Source organism: Scyliorhinus canicula, chromosome 10 (genome assembly GCF_902713615.1).
Source record: "Scyliorhinus canicula chromosome 10, sScyCan1.1, whole genome shotgun sequence".
Taxonomy (NCBI): Eukaryota; Metazoa; Chordata; class Chondrichthyes; order Carcharhiniformes; family Scyliorhinidae; genus Scyliorhinus; species Scyliorhinus canicula.
In genome coordinates, this window is record NC_052155.1 from 34,876,527 (window position 1) to 34,899,018 (window position 22,492).

The 22,492-nt window shown below is 45.2% G+C and overlaps 1 protein-coding gene across 1 annotated transcript in view; it reads left to right on the plus strand.

Annotated features, from left to right (window-relative positions):
* Window positions 1-22,492, plus strand: part of col22a1 (collagen, type XXII, alpha 1) — a 375,895-nt gene that overhangs the window by 282,941 nt on the left and 70,462 nt on the right. The window contains exons 31-37 of the mRNA XM_038808788.1: window positions 5,602-5,655; window positions 12,154-12,207; window positions 14,260-14,313; window positions 15,155-15,199; window positions 15,790-15,894; window positions 15,979-16,023; window positions 20,969-21,046. Coding sequence (XP_038664716.1) covers window positions 5,602-5,655; window positions 12,154-12,207; window positions 14,260-14,313; window positions 15,155-15,199; window positions 15,790-15,894; window positions 15,979-16,023; window positions 20,969-21,046 — 435 coding nt within the window. The remainder of the gene's footprint in view (window positions 1-5,601; window positions 5,656-12,153; window positions 12,208-14,259; window positions 14,314-15,154; window positions 15,200-15,789; window positions 15,895-15,978; window positions 16,024-20,968; window positions 21,047-22,492) is intronic.

A 22,492-nucleotide genomic window follows, 5' to 3' on the forward strand; every position in this document is an offset into this window, starting at 1 on the left:
ACAGCCTCGTGGTACAGTCACACATCTATGGAAAGCCAGGGGCGTCAATCAAACTGGTTAAGTTTCAAAATCTAAACAGAAGCAATATTTACTTTCCGAGGTGGATAGAAAATATGATATGCAAACATGCAGCTAATGAACACATAGAATAGGACACAACCAATGAGCAATCAGGGCACTCAGGGGTGGTATTTCACTATAAAAAGGATGAGGCACTCACACCCCGCCTCTTTCCACAGACCAACATCTACAGAGTGAGACAGGGTGTATCCTCAGCATCACACCAACAAAATCTTCAAGCACTACATATTCAAGCAGCGATTGCAAGGTAAAGACGAACCCTTCAACCCATATTTAACTAACCTTAGACAGCTAGCGCAATCCTGCAACTTTGGTGATATCACTGACTCCATGATCAGAGACCAAATTGTTTTTGGAGTTCATTTTGATCCTCTGAGACAGCAGTTACTGAAGATCAAGCATATGACCCTGCCAGTCGCGATTGAAACATGCACAGTGCTTGAGCACGCTGAAAATCGCTATTCCCGATACAAAACAGCAGTAAATGATAAACTAGCTCCCACGAGGCGGAGAGTGTGCAGGCCATCTTCCGGATGCAGCGTCACAACATTGACGAAAGCGGCCATTTTGCGCGCTCTTCCTGGGGCCCGACGCATGCGCGATGTGAATGGGATAACGAAGCGGCCAAACCCGCACTGCGCAGGTGCAGAAGTCTGAGAACCACACTGCGCATGTGCAACGATGTACGTGGCGTCAGGACGCCAACATCATGCCGTGTTCGAACTGTGGCACCGCCCATTTAAAGAAACACTGCCCTGCAAGAGGCAGACGCTGTTTAAACTGCGGGAAGCCAGGCACTATGCAGTCCTGTGCAGATCTGCACCACCAGTCAGGGGCCAGCACTCCCAATTCCGATGATGGAGTATCCGGAGTGTGCAACAATAACTACAGGATTCTGATTCTGGCAGTGCAACGGATCCAGATGATGAATGCCTGGACAATGCCTACAGTGTGGGCATTATTACAACGTGTGAATATGCCACACCAGACTCATCGCAAGTCCAGTCAATCCTAGCTGTGGATTCCAAGGACAAATGGCAAGTAGTGACGAAGGTTAACCACTGCCCCATCCAGTTCAAGCTGGACACAGGTGCCTCTGCCAACTTCCTCTCACAGGCAGACTTCAGACGCATAAAGAAGCCCCCACAGTCCTTCCAGCTGCAAGATCCTGGGTTACAAAGGGAGTGCCATCACGGCACTGGGATCCTGCATCTGCACGCATCCAACCGACACACACAAGCATGGTTACGCTTTGAAATTGTTACGCCAGACACGGCATCCCTACTAGGTGCGCACGCCTGCAAGCAGCTGAACCTCATTCAAAGGGTTCACACCACGGCATCCTCCCATGTGGATCTTCAGGCCGGCATCGACGACATCCTCGCCTAGTATCCAGATGTGTTCAATGGGATAGGCACGTATCGATACAAGATTCTGCTACGACCTGATGACAAGTCAGTGGTCCATGCACCACGTTGTGTCCCTGCTCCACTGGGAGAGTACCTGAAGGCACAGCTCAAGGATCTTCTGCAAAAAGGCATCATATCCAAGGTCACCGAACTGACTGACTGGGTCAGCTCGATGTTGTTCGTAAAGAAGCCTTCCGGGGGACCTGCACATCTGCATTGATCCCAAGGATCTCAATAAGAATATCATGCGGGAACACTACCCCAACCCGAAGCGGGAGGAATTCACGAGTGAGATGGCATGCTTCTTCACCAAATTGGATGCATCACAGGGATTTTGGGAAATCCAGCTGGAAGAGTCCAGCAGAAGGCTCTGCACCTTCAACACACCTTTCGGCAGATACTGCTACAATCGCATGGCAATTGGCACCATCTCGGCATCAGAGATATTCCATCGCATCATGGAGCAGATGATGGAAGGCATTGAAGGGGTTCGTGTGTACGTGGTTGACATCATCATATGGTCCACGACCCCTGAAGGACATGTGCCCTGTCTACAGAAGGTATTCCGCCGTGTACATGCCAATGGCCTAAAGTTAAACAGGTCCAAATGTTGTTTTGGCACATTGACGATCGAGTTCCTAGGTGACCAGATCTCACAGCATGGTGTGCGCTCGGACACAGACAAAATCAAGGCCATTGAGGCGATGAAGGTTCTCGAGGACAAAAAGGCGGTGCTGTGCTTCTTGGGTATGGTCGGTTTTCTGGGCAAGTTCATTCCAAACATGGCCACACACACCACGGCCCTACTTAACCTGGTGAAAAAGTGGAAGGCGGCACACCAGACAGAGTGGCTGGAGCTGAAAGCCAAGCTCACCACTGCACCAGTCCTGGCATTCTTTGATCCGGACTGGGAGACAAAGATATCCACAGATGCAACTCTGGATGGCATCAGTGCGGTGTTGCTTCAATGAGATGACACATCATCCTGGGCACAAGTAGCCTACGCATCCAGGGTGATGACTCCCACTGAAACCAGATATGCTCAGATTGAGAATGAGTGCTTGGGTCTTCTCACCGGCATCCTCAAATTTCATGATTATGTCTACGGTCTGCAGACATTTACTGTCAAGACGGAGCATAGGCCTCTGCTTCACATCATCCACAAGGACCTGAACGACATGACACCTCGGTTGCAGAGAATCCTGCTTAAGCTTCAATGACTTCAACTTGGTGTACACACCTGGCAAGGAACTCAACATTGCTGATGCATTGTCCCGCTCCGTCACCTTGCCCAGTGAGCTGCTGGAGATCATCCAGCGCATCGAATCTCAGGTGCAGCTGTGTGCTAGCACACTCCCGGCGACAGATGAGAAGGTAATTCTCATCCGTGATGAGACAGCCAAAGACCCCCTCTTGCAGCGCGTCATCCACAACCTCACCATTGACTGGCAGAAAGGCCAGTGCCCACAATTTTACAATGTGAAGGATGACCTGACGGTGATTGATGGTATCCTCCTCAAGCGGGACAGGATTGTCATTCCGCTCAGTCTCCAGAGCTTGGTGCTGCGCCAGATTCATGAGGGACACCTGGGCGTCGAGAAGTGCAGACGCAGAACCCGGCAAGCTGTCTACTGGCCCGACATCAGCCAGGACATCACAAACATGGTCCTGAACTGTGCTACCCATCAGCGGTTCCAGCCAGCACAGAGCAAGGAGACGCTTCAACAGCATGACATAGTGACCTCTCCATGGTCTAAGGTTGGCATCGACCTCTTTCATGTGAATGGTCGCGACTACAGTTTGATCATCGACTATTTCTCGAATTACCCTGAGATGCTGAAGCTCCCGGACCTCACCTCTCGGACCATCATCAAAGCCTGTAAGGAGACGTTCTCAAGGCATGGCATCCCAATCACCGTCATGAGCGACAATGGCCCGTGCTTTACCAGTCGAGAATGGTCCACGTTTGCCAGGTCATACAATTTACAGCATGTCACCTCCAGTCCGCACTATCCTTAGTCCAATGGAAAAGTCGAGAAAGGGGTGCACATTGTGAAACAGCTCATCTGCAAGGCCGCGGACTCTGCTTCCAACATACACCTTGCACTGCTCGCGTACAGGGCGACTCCATTGTCCATGGCATGTCGCCGGCTCAACTCTTGATGAACAGGGAACTGCGGACGACTCTTCCAGCCATACACCTGCCCAACCTGGATCACCTCCCGGTGCTGCAGGAGATGCAGCAGTTCAGAGACCATCAAAAGCACTGCTATGGTGCCCATGCCACTGAACTGGCCGTGCTATCCCTTGCAGACACTGTCAGGATCAAGATACGGAAGGTGCGTGGTCTGCGCCGACTGTCGTTGTTCGACAGTCCGTGCGAAGGAATCGACGGGCACTGCGCAAAGTTGTCTGCCTGCAACCACTTTCTCCTCCATTTCCATATGTTGAATTGCCACCTCCTGATACCTCGCACCACAAGGCCACCAGTCAGACTTCCAACCCGCCTGCCGCCGTCCTCTCCGCCACCTCTCCAGCGGTCGACCAGGATCAGACGCAAGCCTCAGAGACTGGACTTGTGGACGTTTGATTTGTTTGCTCTGTTCTGTTGTCCTCCGTCAGTCATGTTAGACAGACTCATTCACACGTAAATACATTCATATGTGCCAACAAAACATTAAAAAAAAGGGAGATGTCGTGAAATGCAAACATGCAGCTAATGAACACATAGAATAGGACACGACCAATGAGCAGTCAGGACACTCAGGGATGGTTTCTCACTATAAAAGGGATCGGGGAATCAGCCCCTGCCTCTTTCCACAGACCAACATCTGCAGAATGAGACATTGTGTATCCTTAGCATCACACCCCAGCATGTGGCTTACAGCAAGGCTGGTTCAGTTAGACTGAGTTACTGCATTCAGATTAGCAGAGAGTCGAACTCATTGATGACTGTGCTAATAGTTCAATAAAACACATTGAACTTACTTCAAAGTCTGGAGCATCTTTTGCTCAAAACTGCATCAAGTGGCAGCTTGTGTTATTCGAAATTACATCACACAACAGAAAATATCTCATGATATTGCTTACATGAAGAGTAGGGGAATGCAACCTGCCACCTTGACCAATATTTATCCCTCAACCAAAATCGCTAAAAATGGATTAGCTGGATCACATTGCAGATCATGCGAACTTACCATCCGCAAATTGGTTGACCTGTGACCTACTTTCTATATTTCAAATAATACTCAATTGGCTGGAAAGGACAACCTAGCCTTGTGAAATTATAAACACAAGTCATTTTTTTTCTTTCAGAGGCATCTTCCTGCTGTGATTACAGTATCATTATCCTATAGTGAGCAGAGGAGATGTTTCTGCCCTGTTTGCTTTCTTCTTCTCCTTTCCTTTGTATTCTGTCTCATTAACTCCCTTATATGGGAACATAACGATTGGAGAAAGCTATTTAGCCCCTCAGGCCTATTCACTGAGACCATGGCTGATTTTCGATCCTGGATACTCATCCAGATAGTTGCTATTCACGGGCAAGCTTTGATGGTGACAGCAAACAGGCAGGTTGTCTGTCGGGCACTATTTTAGCCCGATGTCACGCAGCTGCACTTCCAGCAGGTGCAGCGAGAAAATAAACAGGAGCAGGAATCTGGCACGCTATCCTGTTTCGAACGTACTGGGGTTGTTGTGGTGCACTTTATCCAGTCTAAGCTTGGATAAGGATAGGCCTTCTATGCCTGTATGGCTCAGATATCCAGTAGACAAGTTTACTGACCCACCAAGGACCATGTGTAATGTTGCTCACAGTCTGTGCTTTAAACAGCTCCTTTATTCACATTAACTAGCTGATAGTTCAAGATTTTGGCTGATCTCTTCAACAATACATATGTTTCCATTAATTCTGTGATGTCGATCAACCCAAATTTGTGCCCTTGTTTTATTTTGTTGAGAAATTTAAGGAAACGGCCACGGGTCATGGAGCGTGGTGCGACATCAGAAATAGTTGGAGCACGGCAGAAGTTTGTGTCCAGTGAAATGGCAGCTTTATTTAAATGAGTCATTGTGCGTTTGCATCTCTATAACAAATGAATTTTCTTTTTAGGGTTCCCATGGAATACCAGGTGCAAGTGGACCTGCAGGACATTCAGGCCCAAAGGTAACATTCATTTGCCTCAAGGATGTGTGATATAATTTTTTTTTTTGAGGTATGGGCCTGAATTCTCCGATCTCGCCTGGGATTCTCCTGTCCGCTGCTGTGACTGGAGTAGCTGAGCGCCAGATCCCCCGTTCTCGCTGGCAGCGGCGACGGGGCGAACTCAGATCGGAGAATTCCGGCCCATGATGTTTGCAAGTCCAGCAATAGTTGCCCATCACTAACTGGCTTTGAGAAGATGGTAGCGACTCACTTTTTTCAACTGCTGCAGTCTGTATGATGTGGAGATGTCGGCGTTGGACTGGGGTGAGCACAGTAAGAAGTCTTACAACACCAGGTTAAAGTCCAACAGGTTTGATACAAACACGAGCTTTCGGAGCGCAGCTCCTTCCTCAGGAGCGCAGCTCCTTCACCTGAGGAAGGAGCTGCGCTCCGAAAGCTCGTGTTTGTATCAAACCTGTTGGACTTTAACCTGGTGCTGTAAGACTTCTTACTGCAGTCTGTATGGTGTATGGACACCCACAGCGCTATTAAAGAAAGAGTTCCAAGATTTTGATTAAGTGATAGCAAAGGAATAGTAATATGGTTCCAAGGCCTGTGAATTGGAGGGGAATGTGCAAGAGGTTTCCACGCATTTGCTGTCCTTATTTCTCTCAGTATTTGAGGCCACAGGTTTAGAAATTCTGTCAAAATGGTCTTGGCGAGTTGTGAAATGCATCATGTATGGTACACACTACTGTCACTGTGTTGGCGGAGGAAGCTTTTTCTCAGAGTGGAAGAGTCAATTACTAGGGAACATAAGTTCAAGGTGCAAGGGCAAAGTTTATAGGAGATGTGTGAGGGAAGTTCTTTAAACAGAGGGTAGTGGGTGCATGGAACTCGCTGCCGGAGGAGGTGGTGGAAGCAGGTCCAATAGTGAAAGCGGGTACGATAGTGACATTAAAGGGGTGTCTTGACAAATACTTGAATAGGATGGGAATAGAAGGATATAGACACCGGAAGTGTAGAAGGTTTTAGGTTAGGTGAGCAGCACAGCTGGTGTAGGCTTGGAGGGCTGAAGAGCCTAGTCCTGTGAATGGGAGTGAATGAAGTGATGGATGGAGTGTATTATGGACGCCTGGCCAGCTCTTAACAGTGGTAAAAGACTGGACTAGATGTCAGAACTTTTTTTAAATTTGAAGACGGAGCAGAAAGATCGATTCATTCCAGGAGTGATAATATAAGAATAGGGCTTGGTTATTTTATAAACAAATTTTATTAAAACAAAAGAAAAAAAAACAATATTTAAACTTATACTTCAGCTCTAAAACTAACAGAGTACATGCAGTTTCTTATCCTTAACACACTCGTTCCCATCAAACATCACTTTCAAAACAATGCCACTCTCATACCACTTGCACAGACAGACAAAGGCAATACTTGCATTTACAAAACAATTTTCCAAAGTCTGCCTTGGTGGCAACTTTCATGACCTCTCTGGTCGATTTACAGTCTTCTGTCTGTAACTGTTTCATAAGCATTCTTTCTCTCTCTCTCTCTAAGCTCCACCCATCCCCTCAAGCACAGTTCTCCCTTGAGGTGGCCAGACTTCAATCCGTTATTGTTACCTTGGCTGTCAGATTTTCACTCGTGTTTCTACAAAAGAACAGAGGTATAACTTCACATGCAACTAACATTCCAATGATAGACGAATAGGTCATCAGGTTCTGTGATGGAATAATGGATGGTCAAACAAGGTTTTCTCGAATAACAATGGATCTTGAGTGGATCACCCTGCTGAGATGGGCATCCTGGGAATTCCCACTAACGAGGTTAAGTCTGAATGAGACAAGGTAACTCTTAATCTGGCATATCCCTCTGACTCTGCTGCTAGCAGTCGTGTCCCTCAGTCTGATTAACCCTAAATTGCCTGCTACATCTTGGACCACATTTCTGAATCCCAAGTTCCTAATATCTCCCGAACACGACATCTTCATTCCTAAAAAAAATGGACCACCAATTTCCACAAATGGCTTCATTTTCTGAGACCTTCTCAATTCTAAGAATTTCTTAAAATTTCATATAGTTTATTTTTAAGACTGTATATTATCTCTTTTTTTCATTTTTAAACGAACGAACATCCCCTGGATATAGTCCATTGTAATTTTTTCCCATACCTCACCATATCACCAGTCACTGAATGTTGAAAATTGGCTGACTATTCTGGCTGCATTTGTACCAGCTCTTCAGCCTCCAGATTCCGTATTCCACCATGGACAATGCTCTCTGTGAAATGGTGATGCAGCTTTGTCCTTTATCTGTCCCTCCTAACCATTTTAACTCTCTGTTCTTCCATGTGAGTTCTGACGACTGCAGAAAATGAATCTTTAAATTCCTCTCAAATGATTATATCCCAAAGCTCTTCACACGTTCAGTTTACTATAAGTGCCCTTGTCCACCTATCAAAGTTGGCTTGTTTGATTCTTTTGAATTCTAGATAGGTCTGACCTGGTTCTTTTTTTAGAATTCTAATCTTTTGGCACATTAGTTTGTCGGCTCTTAATATGGCTTTCTTCACCACATCATAATCCCCAGATTTCTCCTCTGACGGTGAGGCAAAAACATCACCCGCTCTACCTACCAACTTTGTTTAAACCAACATGGTTTTTCACTAATACAATTGTTTAGCTACTTTCTCAAGGGATATAACGTATGTTTCAACATCATTTTCATTGAATCTTAGCAAGGCTTGCATATATTTAAACATATTCCTACTGAACCTTTGACGAGGGGGTATTTCTTCTTCCCCTAAACCTTTCTCAGCTTCTGCCTTTGCCTCCACCAGTTTCCAAAGTTCAAATTCTCTTTATTTTTCCTTTGCTTCATTCCACCATCTCCATTTCTCTCCGTTTTTGCTGCATTTCCATTTCTTTCATTTTTAATTGGATATTGTGTCACTGGTAAGTTTAAATATCGAGCTAGGCTTTGTATTATGTCTGCTTTCTTGGCCCCTTTTGGCAGGGCTAACTGCAGTTTCTCTGCTTTTCTCTCAGCAGCTTTGCTTTTGATCCCCTTTGCAAATCCTCCCAAATGAATTCCTCTATCCCCAGGACATCTTTTGTGAGCGTAAGGGCCATTTCCAGTCACTACCTATCCAATATTTCAAACCCGGAATGAATACAATTAATCCACACACACTCATTGTGTTAAAGTTTGATAATCCAAACCAAACAAGGAATTATATAAAGGAATCCCGGCTATGGGCCCCCAATTCATTACGGATGCCAGATCAGGTCTCAACAATGGCTAAAAGACTAGACCAAATGCTATAACATTTTTTAAGAGCAAAATGATCAATTCATTCCCGGAGTGACTGTGTAAGAAATATGGCTTGGTTATTTTATAAACAAGCTTTATTAAAGCAAAATAAAATAAAACAATATTTAAACTTATACGTCAGCTCTAACACAGAGTACATGTGGATTCTTAACCTTAACACACTAGTTCCAATAAAACATCACTTTCAGTAACCATGATGTTCTCATGCCTCTTACACAGACAAAAGCAATACTTGCATTTACAAATCAATTTTTCTTCTGTGCGGCACATTTGCTCAGAATCCTTTTCCAAAGCCTGCCTCGGTGGCAACTTTCATGACCTCTCTGGTCAATTTACACATCCTGTATTTAACCTTTCAGGACAGCGTTCTTTCCCTCACTCTCTCTAAGCTCTGCCCACAGCTTCAAACAAAGGTTCTCCCCTGAGGTGCCCAGACTTGTATCCATTATCATTATCTTGGCTCTCTGATTTTCCACTCCCGTTTCTACAAAAGAATAGAGTTATAATTTCATATGCAACTAACATTCCAAGAAAGGCAAATAAGACATCAGATTCTGTGATGGGGTAATGGCTGGTCAAATCAGAATGACAATGGATCTTGAGTGGATCATCTTGCCTGAAGTGGGGCATCCTGTTTATTCCAACTAATGAGGTCAAGCCTGAATGGGACAAAGTAACTCAGGTTGTGGGCATATCCCTCTGACTGTGCTGCTAGAAGTCTGTTCCTTCAGTCTGTTTAACCCCTAAATTTCCTACTACGCCTTGGGGCCATTTCTAGAACCAAGTTGTTACTATCTCCCTAACATGACAAGTGTCAATCAAGCATGCTGCTGTCATTTCTTGAATGTGGTTGAAGTTATTTTACTCAGTGACTAAGTGTGGTATGCTTCCTGGAAATCTGGAACTTACAATTGGTCACATGAAAGGGAGAGAACAATTCCTGTTTTACTTTTGACCCTTCATCAGAACTGCAACAGTTGTCCAATGGAGTGCCTTATACTTGTATACACTAATCTCAGCCATGATAAAGGATGGATAAAAGATTTGGTTCCCTCTAGCTGTCACTTTACTTCAAAGATGGGACAAGAACCATTTGTCTTCCAATTGTTTACAATTAATAATGTAACTCTGTTCTCCAAGACACAGCCTCCAAACCAAAAACGTTGACAATAAACTTTGCTGATATAACAATTACACTCAGTGGATCAGATCTTAGGATAGCGGGGATAAGTAGTATGAAGAATAAAGGTAAGGTAAAGGCGGCATAGTCCCAGATGAAAATAAACTGCTTTCCCCTTTGAGGCGGGAGACTGGTGGTGACTTAACCTGAGGATCACCACATCTCAGGCGAGGGACGAGGTTTGAGAATAACCTTCATGAATAAGCTTCATGGTTATTCAGTATGAAGAGTATAGCACAGCTAACATCAGTTATGAGACTTGTCAGAGGCCTGTGAATATAACCCTAATACAGACTTGGGCCTTTTTGAAATTGGTATTGATAAGCATCAAGAGAGAGTGAAACAGAAATCTAGTTCCTATTTTGTGTTGGTACCAACCCAATCTACTGGTTCAAAGTTTTGGCCTGTAGTGCTCATTGTACAACCAGGCAGAAGTGAATTTGATTGTCTGCCCCCCTGCCTTTCATGTAAGGTCAATGTAACTATTACCTCATTTCTACTGAGCTGAAGGCCACTCTTGATTTTTCAGTAAATGGGAAGAAATGCTGTTATGAAGTGAGGATGGTCCTTTGAGTCCGTAGGCTTTACAGATTTAATCAACTCCCTATGTTTCCCCCTTCTGGGAAGTCTTTGGAATTGATGAGTAACTGAAATCAAGAACTCAACACATATAAAACTTGGTCACATCCCACATTGAAGAAAACCTGACAATATTTCACTCTTTCGGATATTTTATAATTGTTATATTGTACAGTGCAAAGCACATGGTACAGAATTGAAAGCAAAAACATCAACAATAACCTCAGACAATAATAAATAATCTTTATTAGTGTCACAAGTAGGCTTACATTAACAATGCAATGAAGTTACTGTCAAAATTCCCTAGTCGCCACATTCTGGCGCCTGTTTGGGTACACAGAGGGAGAATTCACCTAACAAGCACGTCTCTGGGGACTTGTGGTAGGAAACGGGAGCACCCGGAGGAAACCCACGCAGACACAGAAAGAACATGCAGACTCCGCACAGTGACCCAAGCCGGGAATCAAACCAAAGTCCCTGGTGCTGTCTAGAAACAGTGCGAAGCACTTTGCTACCGTGCCGTCAATACATCCATATGTTTTTAACCAGTCTTCTAAAAGTCAGGACACTTTCAGCAGTCAGCATGGCTCCTAATTGAAAATTACAGGAAAATAGAAGTGCAAGTTGAAACTGGTCCATTAATTAATTTTCAAAGTTCACGCTTTTCAGTGTCTATCTTTATTTATTTGCAGTGTTACGAAAACTCTGAATTAAAAAGTTGAAGTTAAAAATTTGTTATGCTATTTTAGACCATTTTGCTGATCAATCATAAAGTGATAAAATGTGCCAACAGCAAAGCAGCACATGGAAATAGTTTGAGGCTCCAATTTGTAGTGTAAAGTTGTAATTTTGAATATGTAAATAATAGTCTTTATCATCAGTGATGTAAGGTTACATGATAGAGTATGCTGAGCGATATGTGAAGCCCTGTGCTAAGTCTTGTATTGCAGATGGCTACTCAAATATTCAATATTTGTTTGTCAACAGCAGTATGTATAGATCCTCCCCATGTACAGCCTCATCTTAACACAATAACTATGTACACAATAACACAAAAACACAATAATTATAACAATTGCGAGAGATTTAGTTTACTATGAACTTGTCCATGGCATACTCACTTTTGTTTGAATTAGTAGTTCCTAGCTGCACTTTGTACTCTGATGTTTTTATGTTTGTCAGTCATACATTTGCATTAGCCATATTAAAGTCCCGAAAGACGTGCTGTTAGGTGAATTGGACATTCTGAATTCTCCCTCTATGTACCCGAATAGGCACCAGAGTGTGGCGATTTGGGGATTTTCACAATAACTTCATTGCAGTGTTAATGTAAGCTTACTTGTGACAATAATAAAGATTATTATTATTAAATGGATGGAAATCAGTCAAATATTTAGCTTATGTGCCATTTCTTTAACTTCCAGGGTCAACAGGGTGATCAAGGCTCTGCTGGTGTTCCTGGGGAAAAGGGTGAAATGGTGAGTATTTTATTAATATGCAATTAACTATGCTAATAAGTTCATAATGTCGATTGTTTTCTCTGCCAGTTTAAAGACATAGTGCAGCATCCGTCTGAATGGCTAATTGACAGATCTATTCAATTAGTTGACGGTGTTGAATCGCACAGCAAGTTCAAGGGGCCGAGTGGCCGACTCCGACTCCTAATTTGTATGTTCAGTTTCAAATGTTTACGTTTTTGAAAGTTACCTTTGAAACTGCCACCCTTTAGGGCAGCATATTCCAATAACGAAGAACACACACTGGACAGAATTCTCCGGCCCTTGGGGTTCTCTTTTCCCGCTGGCAAGGCACCCCGCCCACGGGTGTCCCGGCGGCATGGGGTAGCTTCAATTAGAAATCCCATTGCCAAGCAACGGGGAAAGAAATTTGCGCCACCGCGAAACACGCGGCTGGGGGACGGGAGAATCCCGCCCTATGAGTAAAAATATTCCCCCCTCGAATCACAAGATACTGCAGGATGTGACCCCATTTTACCTCCTCGTCAATGTGATGGTTACAGAAACACTCTGGAGGCTTCCAGCAGTAACACGGGGGTTTATTAACGAAAGGTAAAGGCTGGTTGCTATATATACACACATATAGAACACAATAGGGTGGGTCTTGTCCCTTCTTTGGCTCCGGTGTCCACGCTTCCCAGGCCCTTGTTCCAAGGCCCCATTCTCTCAATTGGCCAGGGTTTGCGTGCTCCTGTACGATTGGTCACATGGTCCGCCAGGGCCACCGCTCCCTTAGAGGGGCTACACTACCACGGTGACAACTTGGCAGATACAGCTTCTCAGATAACGCAACTCGTGATTATCCTGGATGTCTCCTTCACACAGTAAATACCAACAACTGGCATTTGTATAGCAGTACCTTTCAATGTAGAGCGAATCCGCAGAGGTTACAACATAGATTCTGAATTTAAATTAGATCCTGCAATTTTCTGATTCAAAATCAAGGGTGCAAAAACTGACAATATTTGCCGAGAAATTGGAAACAAAGGATAAATTAGGAAAAATAAAAAAACTGCTGACCAATTGTGGAGGCAAGGTGGCAGAGTGGTTAGCACTGCTGCCTTGCTGCACTAGGGACCCCAGTTCGATTCCAACCTCAGGTGACTGCCTGTGTGGAGTTTGCACTTTCTCCCCGTGCCTTCCACCGGGTGCTCTGGTTTCCTCTCACAGTCCAAAGATGTGCAGGTTAGGTGGATTGCCCATTATAAATTGCCCCATAGTTTCTAAAAGTTAAGGTGGGGTTTCAGGGATAGGGAGGGTGCTTGGGCCTAGGTTGGGTGTTCTTTTGGAGGATCGGTGCAGACTTGATGGGCTGAATGGAATTCTTCTGCACTGTAGGGTGGCACAGTGATTCATACAGCTGCCTCTCAGCACCAGGGACCCGGGTTCAATTCCAGCCTCGGATGACATGTATGTAGTTTACACCGGTTTCCTCCCACAGTTGTGCAGGTTAGGTGGATTGACAATGCTAAATTGCCCTTAAGTGTCCAAAACGTTTAGGTTGGGTTACAGGATAGGGTGGAGGGGTTGGTGAAGACTCAATGGGCCAAATGGCCTCCTTTTGCACCGTAGGGATTCTATGACTTACTGGTGTCTTGAACCCTTTATACTATTCCTGTCATTTGCCTTCTATTCTTAACTCATGGATGACATGAAATTTCTTCTCGCTCAACTTGGATAACACCAAAGCCTAACAGTCAATGGCAGGCCACATACACACTGCCAAATTGTTTCTGAATGCTTCTGGAACATATTGAGTACTGCCACCTCAGATCCCAGTTGCTATTCCTCACAAAGTACGTGCAGCATCGACTCAGATTTATCACACAATAGGAAGAGCTTCCTCACAAAGTCTGGTAGCCACTTCAAAGCCAATAGACCAAATGACCAAATATTTGGATATTTGTCCTCAGCAAATTGCTTTACAGCTTAATTTCATATTTAAATTGTAATTTATGTGTTTAATGTGTTTTTTTTTTAATGTCATTTTTCTTTGAACTTGTCTCGTAACAGGGTATTATTGGAAGATCAGGCCCAACTGGTCCACCTGGCGTGCCAGGAAATGAGGTACGTACAACAGAATCATTAATTGTGGGAATTCCTTTACCCTGGGGTGCTGTGATGTTGGGGATGGGGCTTGGGAAGGGGAATGTGGAATGAAAGGGATACTTGTACAAATTGTGCTGTTAACTGATGACAACAACTTGCATTTAATTAGTTCCTTTAACTTGGTAAATGTACCCAGACCTTATGCAGGAGCGTTTCAAACAAAATTTTAAATCAAACCATATAAGGAGATTTTAGGGTAGTTGAGGAATGTCTGAAAGGAGAAAAGAGAGACAGAGGGTGCAATCTATGGGCCACGTCTGTCCGGACGGGAGAACAAGCGGCTGGTTATATAGTGGGTGAGGCTGAAATTGGGAACCATGCTGGGCGGCGATCGGTGTCCGATCCAACCGGGCCCGCTCCCGTTGGCAAGATCCAGGCCCGCCGCGATGTGACAAGCAGCCAATAATCACCAATTTCAATCCCATTAACGGGAAGGGACCCTATCCAATGGCCTCCCATGATCTGACCGCCTCCCCAGCAAGTGATCAAGCGTACACCGTTTAGAACACTTATTTAAAAACATGAAGCTAGTGAACTATCTGCTGTGGGGATCCAAGGAGGTGAGTAGCCATCTTTGAAATCAGGCAGTCAGCACAGGGGCACTGGGCTTCTGCCCCAATGCTCAAGGGAGGGGGTGGTTTGTGGGGAGTTGGGGGGGCGGAGAGGGGGAGGGCTCAGTTTGGGGGAGGTGGGCCTGCGTCGTTGGAGGGGGGGGGACGTCACTCCTGGTCCAGGGTGAGAGGCAGCACAGCACCTTCAAATAAACACAACTGTTAATATCTAATGCTTCACTACACAGGGTGTCCCAGGAGTTGCTGGTCCCCCAGGCAGCAAAGGTGAGAAGGTAAGTGTGTGGTCAATCTTGTAATTCAGCGATTTATAACCTGAGGGAGAGGGGGGCTGGCGGGGAGTGTGTAGATTCTAATAAAGACAAGTTAAAGCATCTTAGTAAGAAAGATAGCTAAAGGCACACATTACTTCAGTTACAAACACACCAACAAATGCAGAATTGGTCATCTCAGAGGATTGATCAATGGATGTTACACTGAGACAATCAGAAGACTGTTCGGATGGAAATAGCCTCAGGAGGTGGAGACAGCTTGCTGACTACAAGTATACAAATTAGGTACAGGAGGTAGGTGGCAGCCCACTTGCACCCCAGCCCCTTTGAGCCTGCTCTGCCATTTCCATAAGATGTGATTATAACAGCCTCAACACTACCACATTCCCAATACACCTCCAGTAACTGGCTCCTTGAAAATATTCCAAGTTTCTTCCATTATTCCAAGTAATTTAATTGCAGTTATGAGAAAAAATTCACAGTAATTTCATTGCACTGGTAATATAAGCCTACTTGTGAGACTATACACACATGAGATATTAAAGGGTAAGGGGAAAGAAGTATCAACTTCACCACTCTTCCTCTTTCTATAGGGGGGAGCTGGTACAGATGGTGAACCAGGGTTACCTGGAATTCCTGGTGATACCGGGCCAGCTGGAGTGCCTGGACGAGCAGGAGAAGGCAAAATTGGAAAACCGGTAGGTCATTACTGGTCAAAATATTCTGGCAGGGTCGGGAAGGAGATAAAAGTTGTGAGTTTAAGACATTTTTTATTCTTACAGGGACAGCCTGGTACACCCGGTTTGGCAGGACTCCCCGGACCAAAGGTGAGCTTGTATGCCAAGCCTAAGCTAACACTATAATAAGACTAACATTTCAAGGTACACAAAAACATTGTTTCCAGCATCATTGCTGATGCTTTTATTCATGAACAAATCAGAACAGAAGATAATGAAGTCTTCAAAACATGCATGCAGGGCAGTCAGTCTCTGCTTGGTTGACGGGAGACAGCAGGCAGGATGTTTCAAGCAGGAAGTGACTAATAATCCGTTGGTCCAAATGTGGCTCTACTTTCCATTTTGCAATGTCTGAAGGAGTTTAACGGCTTCTTCTCCCTCGACGCCCTCCCCTCCTCCTCCTTCTCCTCCTACGTCTCCTTCTTCCACCACGTCGTCTCCCTCGTCCATAGCTTCTCCGAGAGCGGCTTCTTGCCATCGCAAATCTTCAGCTTAGCTCTCACTGCTGCTCTCATTTGAGATGATTTGCCATTTTATATAGCTTACAGTTTCCCCGGCACCCATTGTGATGTGCAAAAGTGCACTTCAAGCCCATTGTGAAGTAAGCAAGTGCTTCAAATGTTATGCCCTTGTAAGGTAGTGATGATCGTATTAATGTATGCAGCGTGAAGCAGTGAACATTTCCTGCCCTTTTTTGGTCATGACGTGGACGTGCATTTAACATTCATTGTCCCTTATTAAGCATTATTGTGGATGTTAAATCCGATTTTCTGAATGTCGCCACGTGAGGTGGCTGCGCACAACTGTATAAAAACATGCACAATGGCAGAGGCAATTTCTCTTCTAAAGCACAATACAAAACAGCATCAAGGAGTTGGCAGTTGAGTTTGAGTCAGCTGAAATGCTGCCAGCAGGAACTGAAGCTCACTTGAGAATTGCAGCTGTGATGGATCCCAAAATGCATCCAAAAGGGATAATAACGCAACGGATCTAGGGCCGAAGCCAGGTGAGCAACCCTGAACCTGGGAGTCAATGGGGCACAGCCTGGAGTGCGTGCCTGAAGTTGGAGCCCCTCGGATGATGGTCAAAAGCAGAGTAGGAATGAAAAGAGCGAATGAAGTCATTGTGAGAGTTGAGCAAGCTTGAATTGTAGTCAGGAACTGGATGTGAAGTGGGGCTGGATCGACATGAACGAGAGCAATCCTTAATCAGAGCCATATGAAATAATTTATGTAGAATCATATATTAAGACTAATAAAAAAAATATTTAAATTTTACTGAGAATGTGTGTTTAATACTGCAATTGGGCCCTTTAAAGAAACAAATCGGGTACTTTTTTTCGAACGAGGCCACCTGCATGTTTCACCCATTTGTTTCGGGCAGCAAGGTGACAGCAGTGGTTAAGACACTTGACTTTCTTTCTTTGCTACCCCACAGCGCCAGGACCTGGGTTCAATTCCAGCCTGTATGGAGTTCTCACTGTCTCTCCATGGATTTCCTTCCCGGTGCTCCAGTTTCCTCCCACACGGTCCGAAAGGTGTTTAGGTTAGTGGATTGGCCATGCTAAATTGCCCCTTAGTGTCCAAAGATGTGATGGTTCAATGGGGTTGCGGGAATAGGATGGGGGAGTGGACTCCCTGAGTTGGGGTGTGCTCTTTTAGAGATGGTTGGTGCAGACTCTCTTGGCAAAATGGCCTTACACATCTTTTTTCCTATGGATATCAATGGGTTTCTATTGCACCAGGGAGGGGTTAGCTAGCTCGAGCGTCTGATGTTTTCAGGCTGTCACCTTGTCAGCTGACCACCAGCAATAAGTGTTCCGAGACCCCTTTGCAATATAGGCATTAGAGATGACAGCAACTATCGGTGAGTCATACAACCACATGATTAAACAAGCTCATTTGAACATTGAGGGATCGACTGTCAATTTCAGCACCCAGCCAACTTACCAATTAAGGGGCATTTTAGTGTGGCCAATCCACCTAACCTGCACATCTTTGGGTTGTGGGGGTGAAACCCACGCAGGCACGGGGAGAATGTGCAAACTCCTCACGGACAGTGACCCAGGGCCGGGATTCGAACCCGGGTCCTCAGCGCCGTAGGCAGCAATGCTAACCACTGTGCCACCGTGCTGCCCTCGGTCAGGCCCATCTTTAGACAGCTGTGGGAATTCCCTGGTTGGCTGTGAATGCTCATAGTTAATGATGTATTTGCCTGAGATTTGATACTGACCAGCACATAGGGTGGCACGGTAGCATGGTGGTTAGCACTGTTCCTTCACAGCGGCAGGGACCGGGGTTCAATTCCTGGCTTGGGCCACTGTCTATGCGGAATCTGCATGTTCTCCCCGTGTCTGCATGGGTTTTCTCCGGGTGCTCTGGTTTCCTCCCACAAGTCCTGAAAGATGTACAGGTTAGGTGAATTGGACATTCCGAATCCTCCCTCAGGGTATCCGAACAGGCGCTGTTGCTACTTTTATTAATACACCACAAGCTGCGAGTGTTTCTTGTATTGACCAAATGACCACACAACCAGTATGTTAGTTTAAAAGACAGTTTATTATTAAACACAAGACTTATCTCTCTGTGTGCAATGATACATGTGGCTACGCATTAAACTACACCCATCAACGAAGATGACCTTTACTTAACTTCTGGGTGACCGGCTTTGTGCAGGTAGATAAGGCCTTTATCTGAATCCCCACGTGTGTCGGCTGGAAATCGTCAGGTTCGTCTCGGCTGCAGCTCGTCTCTCTCAGGTAGCGATGACGGGTCTTGAACTTGGCTAGTCGTTATGCTGCAATTGGTGCGGGGGCAGGCCAGTCCCGAAAGGGATCGATCCCTAGTGCGCAGGGCCTCTTATCCTTCTTCTCTTTTGCGCCCTTTTGGACGGGGTTAACTCAGGATCCAATGGATTGATAGGGTCTTGATCACTCGGATCAATACTGGCCAATTAAGGACGGGTAACTTGATGGCTGGGCAGGTCCTAGTCATTATTGTTCCAAGTGCATAGGCCTTTCCAAATAAGGGGGAGTGACACCAGGCAGTCTGCTACTGTTGCTATTCCTTGATATGAGTCTATTGTCCTGGGGAAATCGGTGATTGATCTTTAACAGGTGCATGTTTCAGTCGGTCTGGCTTTCCTTTGCTCAATACACAGAGGCTGTGTACTGTCTGTGTCCCGACTTGACCACAATTCTCTTTATCCTTTGTGGAAGGCCATTTTAGATGGCCACAGCGCCGCAGTGTGGCGACTAGGGGATTTTCACAGTAACTTCATTGCAGTGTTAATGTCAGTCTACTTGTGACACGAATAAAGATTCTTATTATGCCAAGCGAACATGATTTGCAGAAGATGCTTCAATAGCTTGTCTGTGTCCAGTTTTTAAAAGTATTAACTGAGAGTGATCACATCCTGGCATGAACAGATGCTTGCCCTTAACACTTTACTTAATCCATCTCCTTTTGAACTTTATACTTTGAACATTATACTTTTAGATCTGACCATGCCTTTGTTAGTGTAAACAAAGTGTACAGCATGACATTTCTGAGAAATAGAGAAATTATTTTGTGAAAATAGGGGGAACCGTTCTTCTGAATTCAAAGGTGTCAGTATTATCGGAGAAGGAAAGATTGATCAGTGCTGAGTAAATTGCTCACATACTGAATACCAAATTACATTACATGGAGTTTCTTGCACAGTAAAAGTGCAGGCGGATCAGCTGGTCTTTCCAGGTGTTTATGTTCTACATAAGCCTTCTCCCACCTTTCTCTCAACCTTTTCTAAATAGTCTTCTGTACATTTCTCTCATAAGCATATCTGGAATTCCAGTAAATGGATATATGCTCTTTATTTTAATATTTCGATGTCAAAGCATGTTCCAAATTCCAACCACTCCAGATAAAGGAGTTTCTCCTGAATTCATTAGTGGTTATTATGTATTTATGGCCGAGTTTTGGACTTCCCCCACCAATGGAAACATTCAGAGATCCCATTGTGCACGGCACGGATCCGGATGTAATTGGTGAATCGCATGCGAGCCCCAAATCGGGCTCCCCATTGGGCACAAAACCTCATTTGCTCATTACCCAGATTCACCCAGTGCCCAGGTGTACTCGCAAGACCTCGCTAGGGTGCCATTTATCGCTGATCCCCACAAACGTGGATCAGTGGTAACGGCACCTGAGGGGGGAAATCTCCCAGGGCATTGCCAGGGTGCCAGGGACACTGCCAGGCTGGCTGTGGTAGTGCTCGGGTGCCAGGTTGGCATTGCCAAGGGTCAGGCCCGGGAGGGTGACCTTGCCAGGTAGAAGGGGGGTTTCTGGGGGGTGGGGGCGGTGACAGGGTGTCAAAAACATGGGGGTGGCCTGAAGTGGGGGGGGATAGATATAGGGGCTACCAGACAAAATGGCGAAGCTCACCAGCAGAAAATGACTCGAGCGGCGGCATTCTCCGCTGCACCCGCCCGGCAACCGGAAATTCCCTTACGTCAATGGACCTTTACATAGTCCTCGTCGTGCCTGTGGCGATCTTGCGTTGTGTGGGGCGGAAAAACCTAGCTCTAAGTGAGGCCTCGGTAGAGATAAACTCCACGAGGGCAAAAAAAGGCACAGCGCTGTTGGAGAGCGGGATATTTCTCGGTGCTACAGCTGCCGAGAAATAGCCCGCCAAAGCTGCCCTTTAGCAGGCTTTAATTACCGTCCGCTGTCGCGTGCCCCAAATAGAAAGAGGAAACAGAAATCATTTAAACTTTCAAATGTCTATAGAGGCTGATAATTTCTGCCAGAGAAGTTAATTAATCTGTAGACATATGTTGATGACAGGAATGAATTTACTTGTGATACGTCGCAGGATCAATTATCCCACTAAAACTCACTGTCCAGAATCACATATCAAGAGTGGCCATTTGGAATGAGAACATTGGAAAGAAATAATGTTAAGATAAAAAGGGACAGTGCAGCAAGTTATGTACTCTCGTGCCTTCATATAAACTGTTTATTCTTAAGTTAATGTTCTTGTTTTCCCCTTCTTGCAGGGTGATCTAGGGGATCCGGGTTTGCCAGGGTTACCAGGAGACAGAGGACCTCCAGGAGAAGGGACAGCAGGAACACCAGTGAGTCAATTCAATACATTTTCCAAAATAACCCAAAACTCGAGCCAAGTAATTGGTGTGGACGGCAGTTATTCTCTGGGATCCTGTCAGATTGCAATTCATGACATTGCTGCTGCAGCAACCAATTTTTTTTTCTCCTCATTAATTAATCATTAGAAAGCAGGTGTATTTTGTTGATCAGTTGACGGTCCTTCCAGGACAAACTTGGAAGTGCACGTATTCACAGAGTTCTTATTCGACAGATTAACAAGTGCCTGCAGCACAACAAACAGGAGATAAATACAGTTACAAATCAGAGTAACTGAAAACACCAAACCATATGGAGGCAAGGGGAAATTATGATACTGTACTACAGATTGGTATTACAGTTCCCAAATCTGAGAGGCAGATGGGGCAGAAACAACAGTCCAGAGAGCAGCAATGGCTTTTCCAGTTTTCATTTGCTTGATAGTTAATTGCCCAGTGTGTTCAAGTCTCAACTCAGCAATGACCCTGTTGGCCGTTAATACAGTTCTCGATTGCACAGTGCCCTTAGCACTTGGCGTAATGATTGCTTCTTGTGTGGTTGGGAGATCTCATTCAGGCAGCTTCATTTATTTTGTCACAGCAAACCTTAACAAACCAAAGGATCCAAGAGTTGTTGGTTGAGAGCATTCATTTGTAGTTGATTGTGTTACCCAAGGTCACATCGTAGCTTCTGAAAGTAGTGTCAGTTCTCAGGGCACAGGTCTGGAAACCCCATGATAGTTGCGGCAAAAACATAGAGAAGAAGGAAAGCAATTTGGCTGAGCCTCCACGCCGTTCCTGAATTTTAGAACTGAGGGATAGGCATTATCCTGCAACATCAAAACTTAGGAATTGTTACACAAAAAAGGGCAATGTTCACCCAGTTTATATTTTAACACAGCTCTGCAGGCAGAACATATTTATTCTTTACCTTTCCAGTCAATTTACAACAGGGACTCAAAACTCAGAGAGAGCTGACTCAAATGTCAAAGAGAGAGCTGTTCTTTTTAAGGCCCCAATTTGGAATAATTCCTGAGCATTCAGATCTCCATACTGCAAAGTATTTTCATAAAAGTATCAGTTTTAATGGGCGTATTTTAAAACCCCCCTCCGGGCTGGATTTTAAAGCCTAGACCCCCCCAAACCCCCTGCCATATACACACACACACACACACACACTCCAGCTCAGTGGCCATGTTTTTGGCAGGGGTAAGCATGTAAAACATGGAGGTGAGGTAACAATGAACTACCCTTGACATCGAGGTGGCAGTTGATTGAATATGGCATCAAGGAGCCCGAGCAAAACTGGAGTTATTGGGAATCAGGGTGGAAACCCTCCACTGGTACAAAGGAAGATGGTTGTGGTGGTTGGAGGTCAATCATCCCAACTCCAGGGCATCACTGCAAGAGTTCCACAGGGTAGTGTCCTAGGCCCAGCCA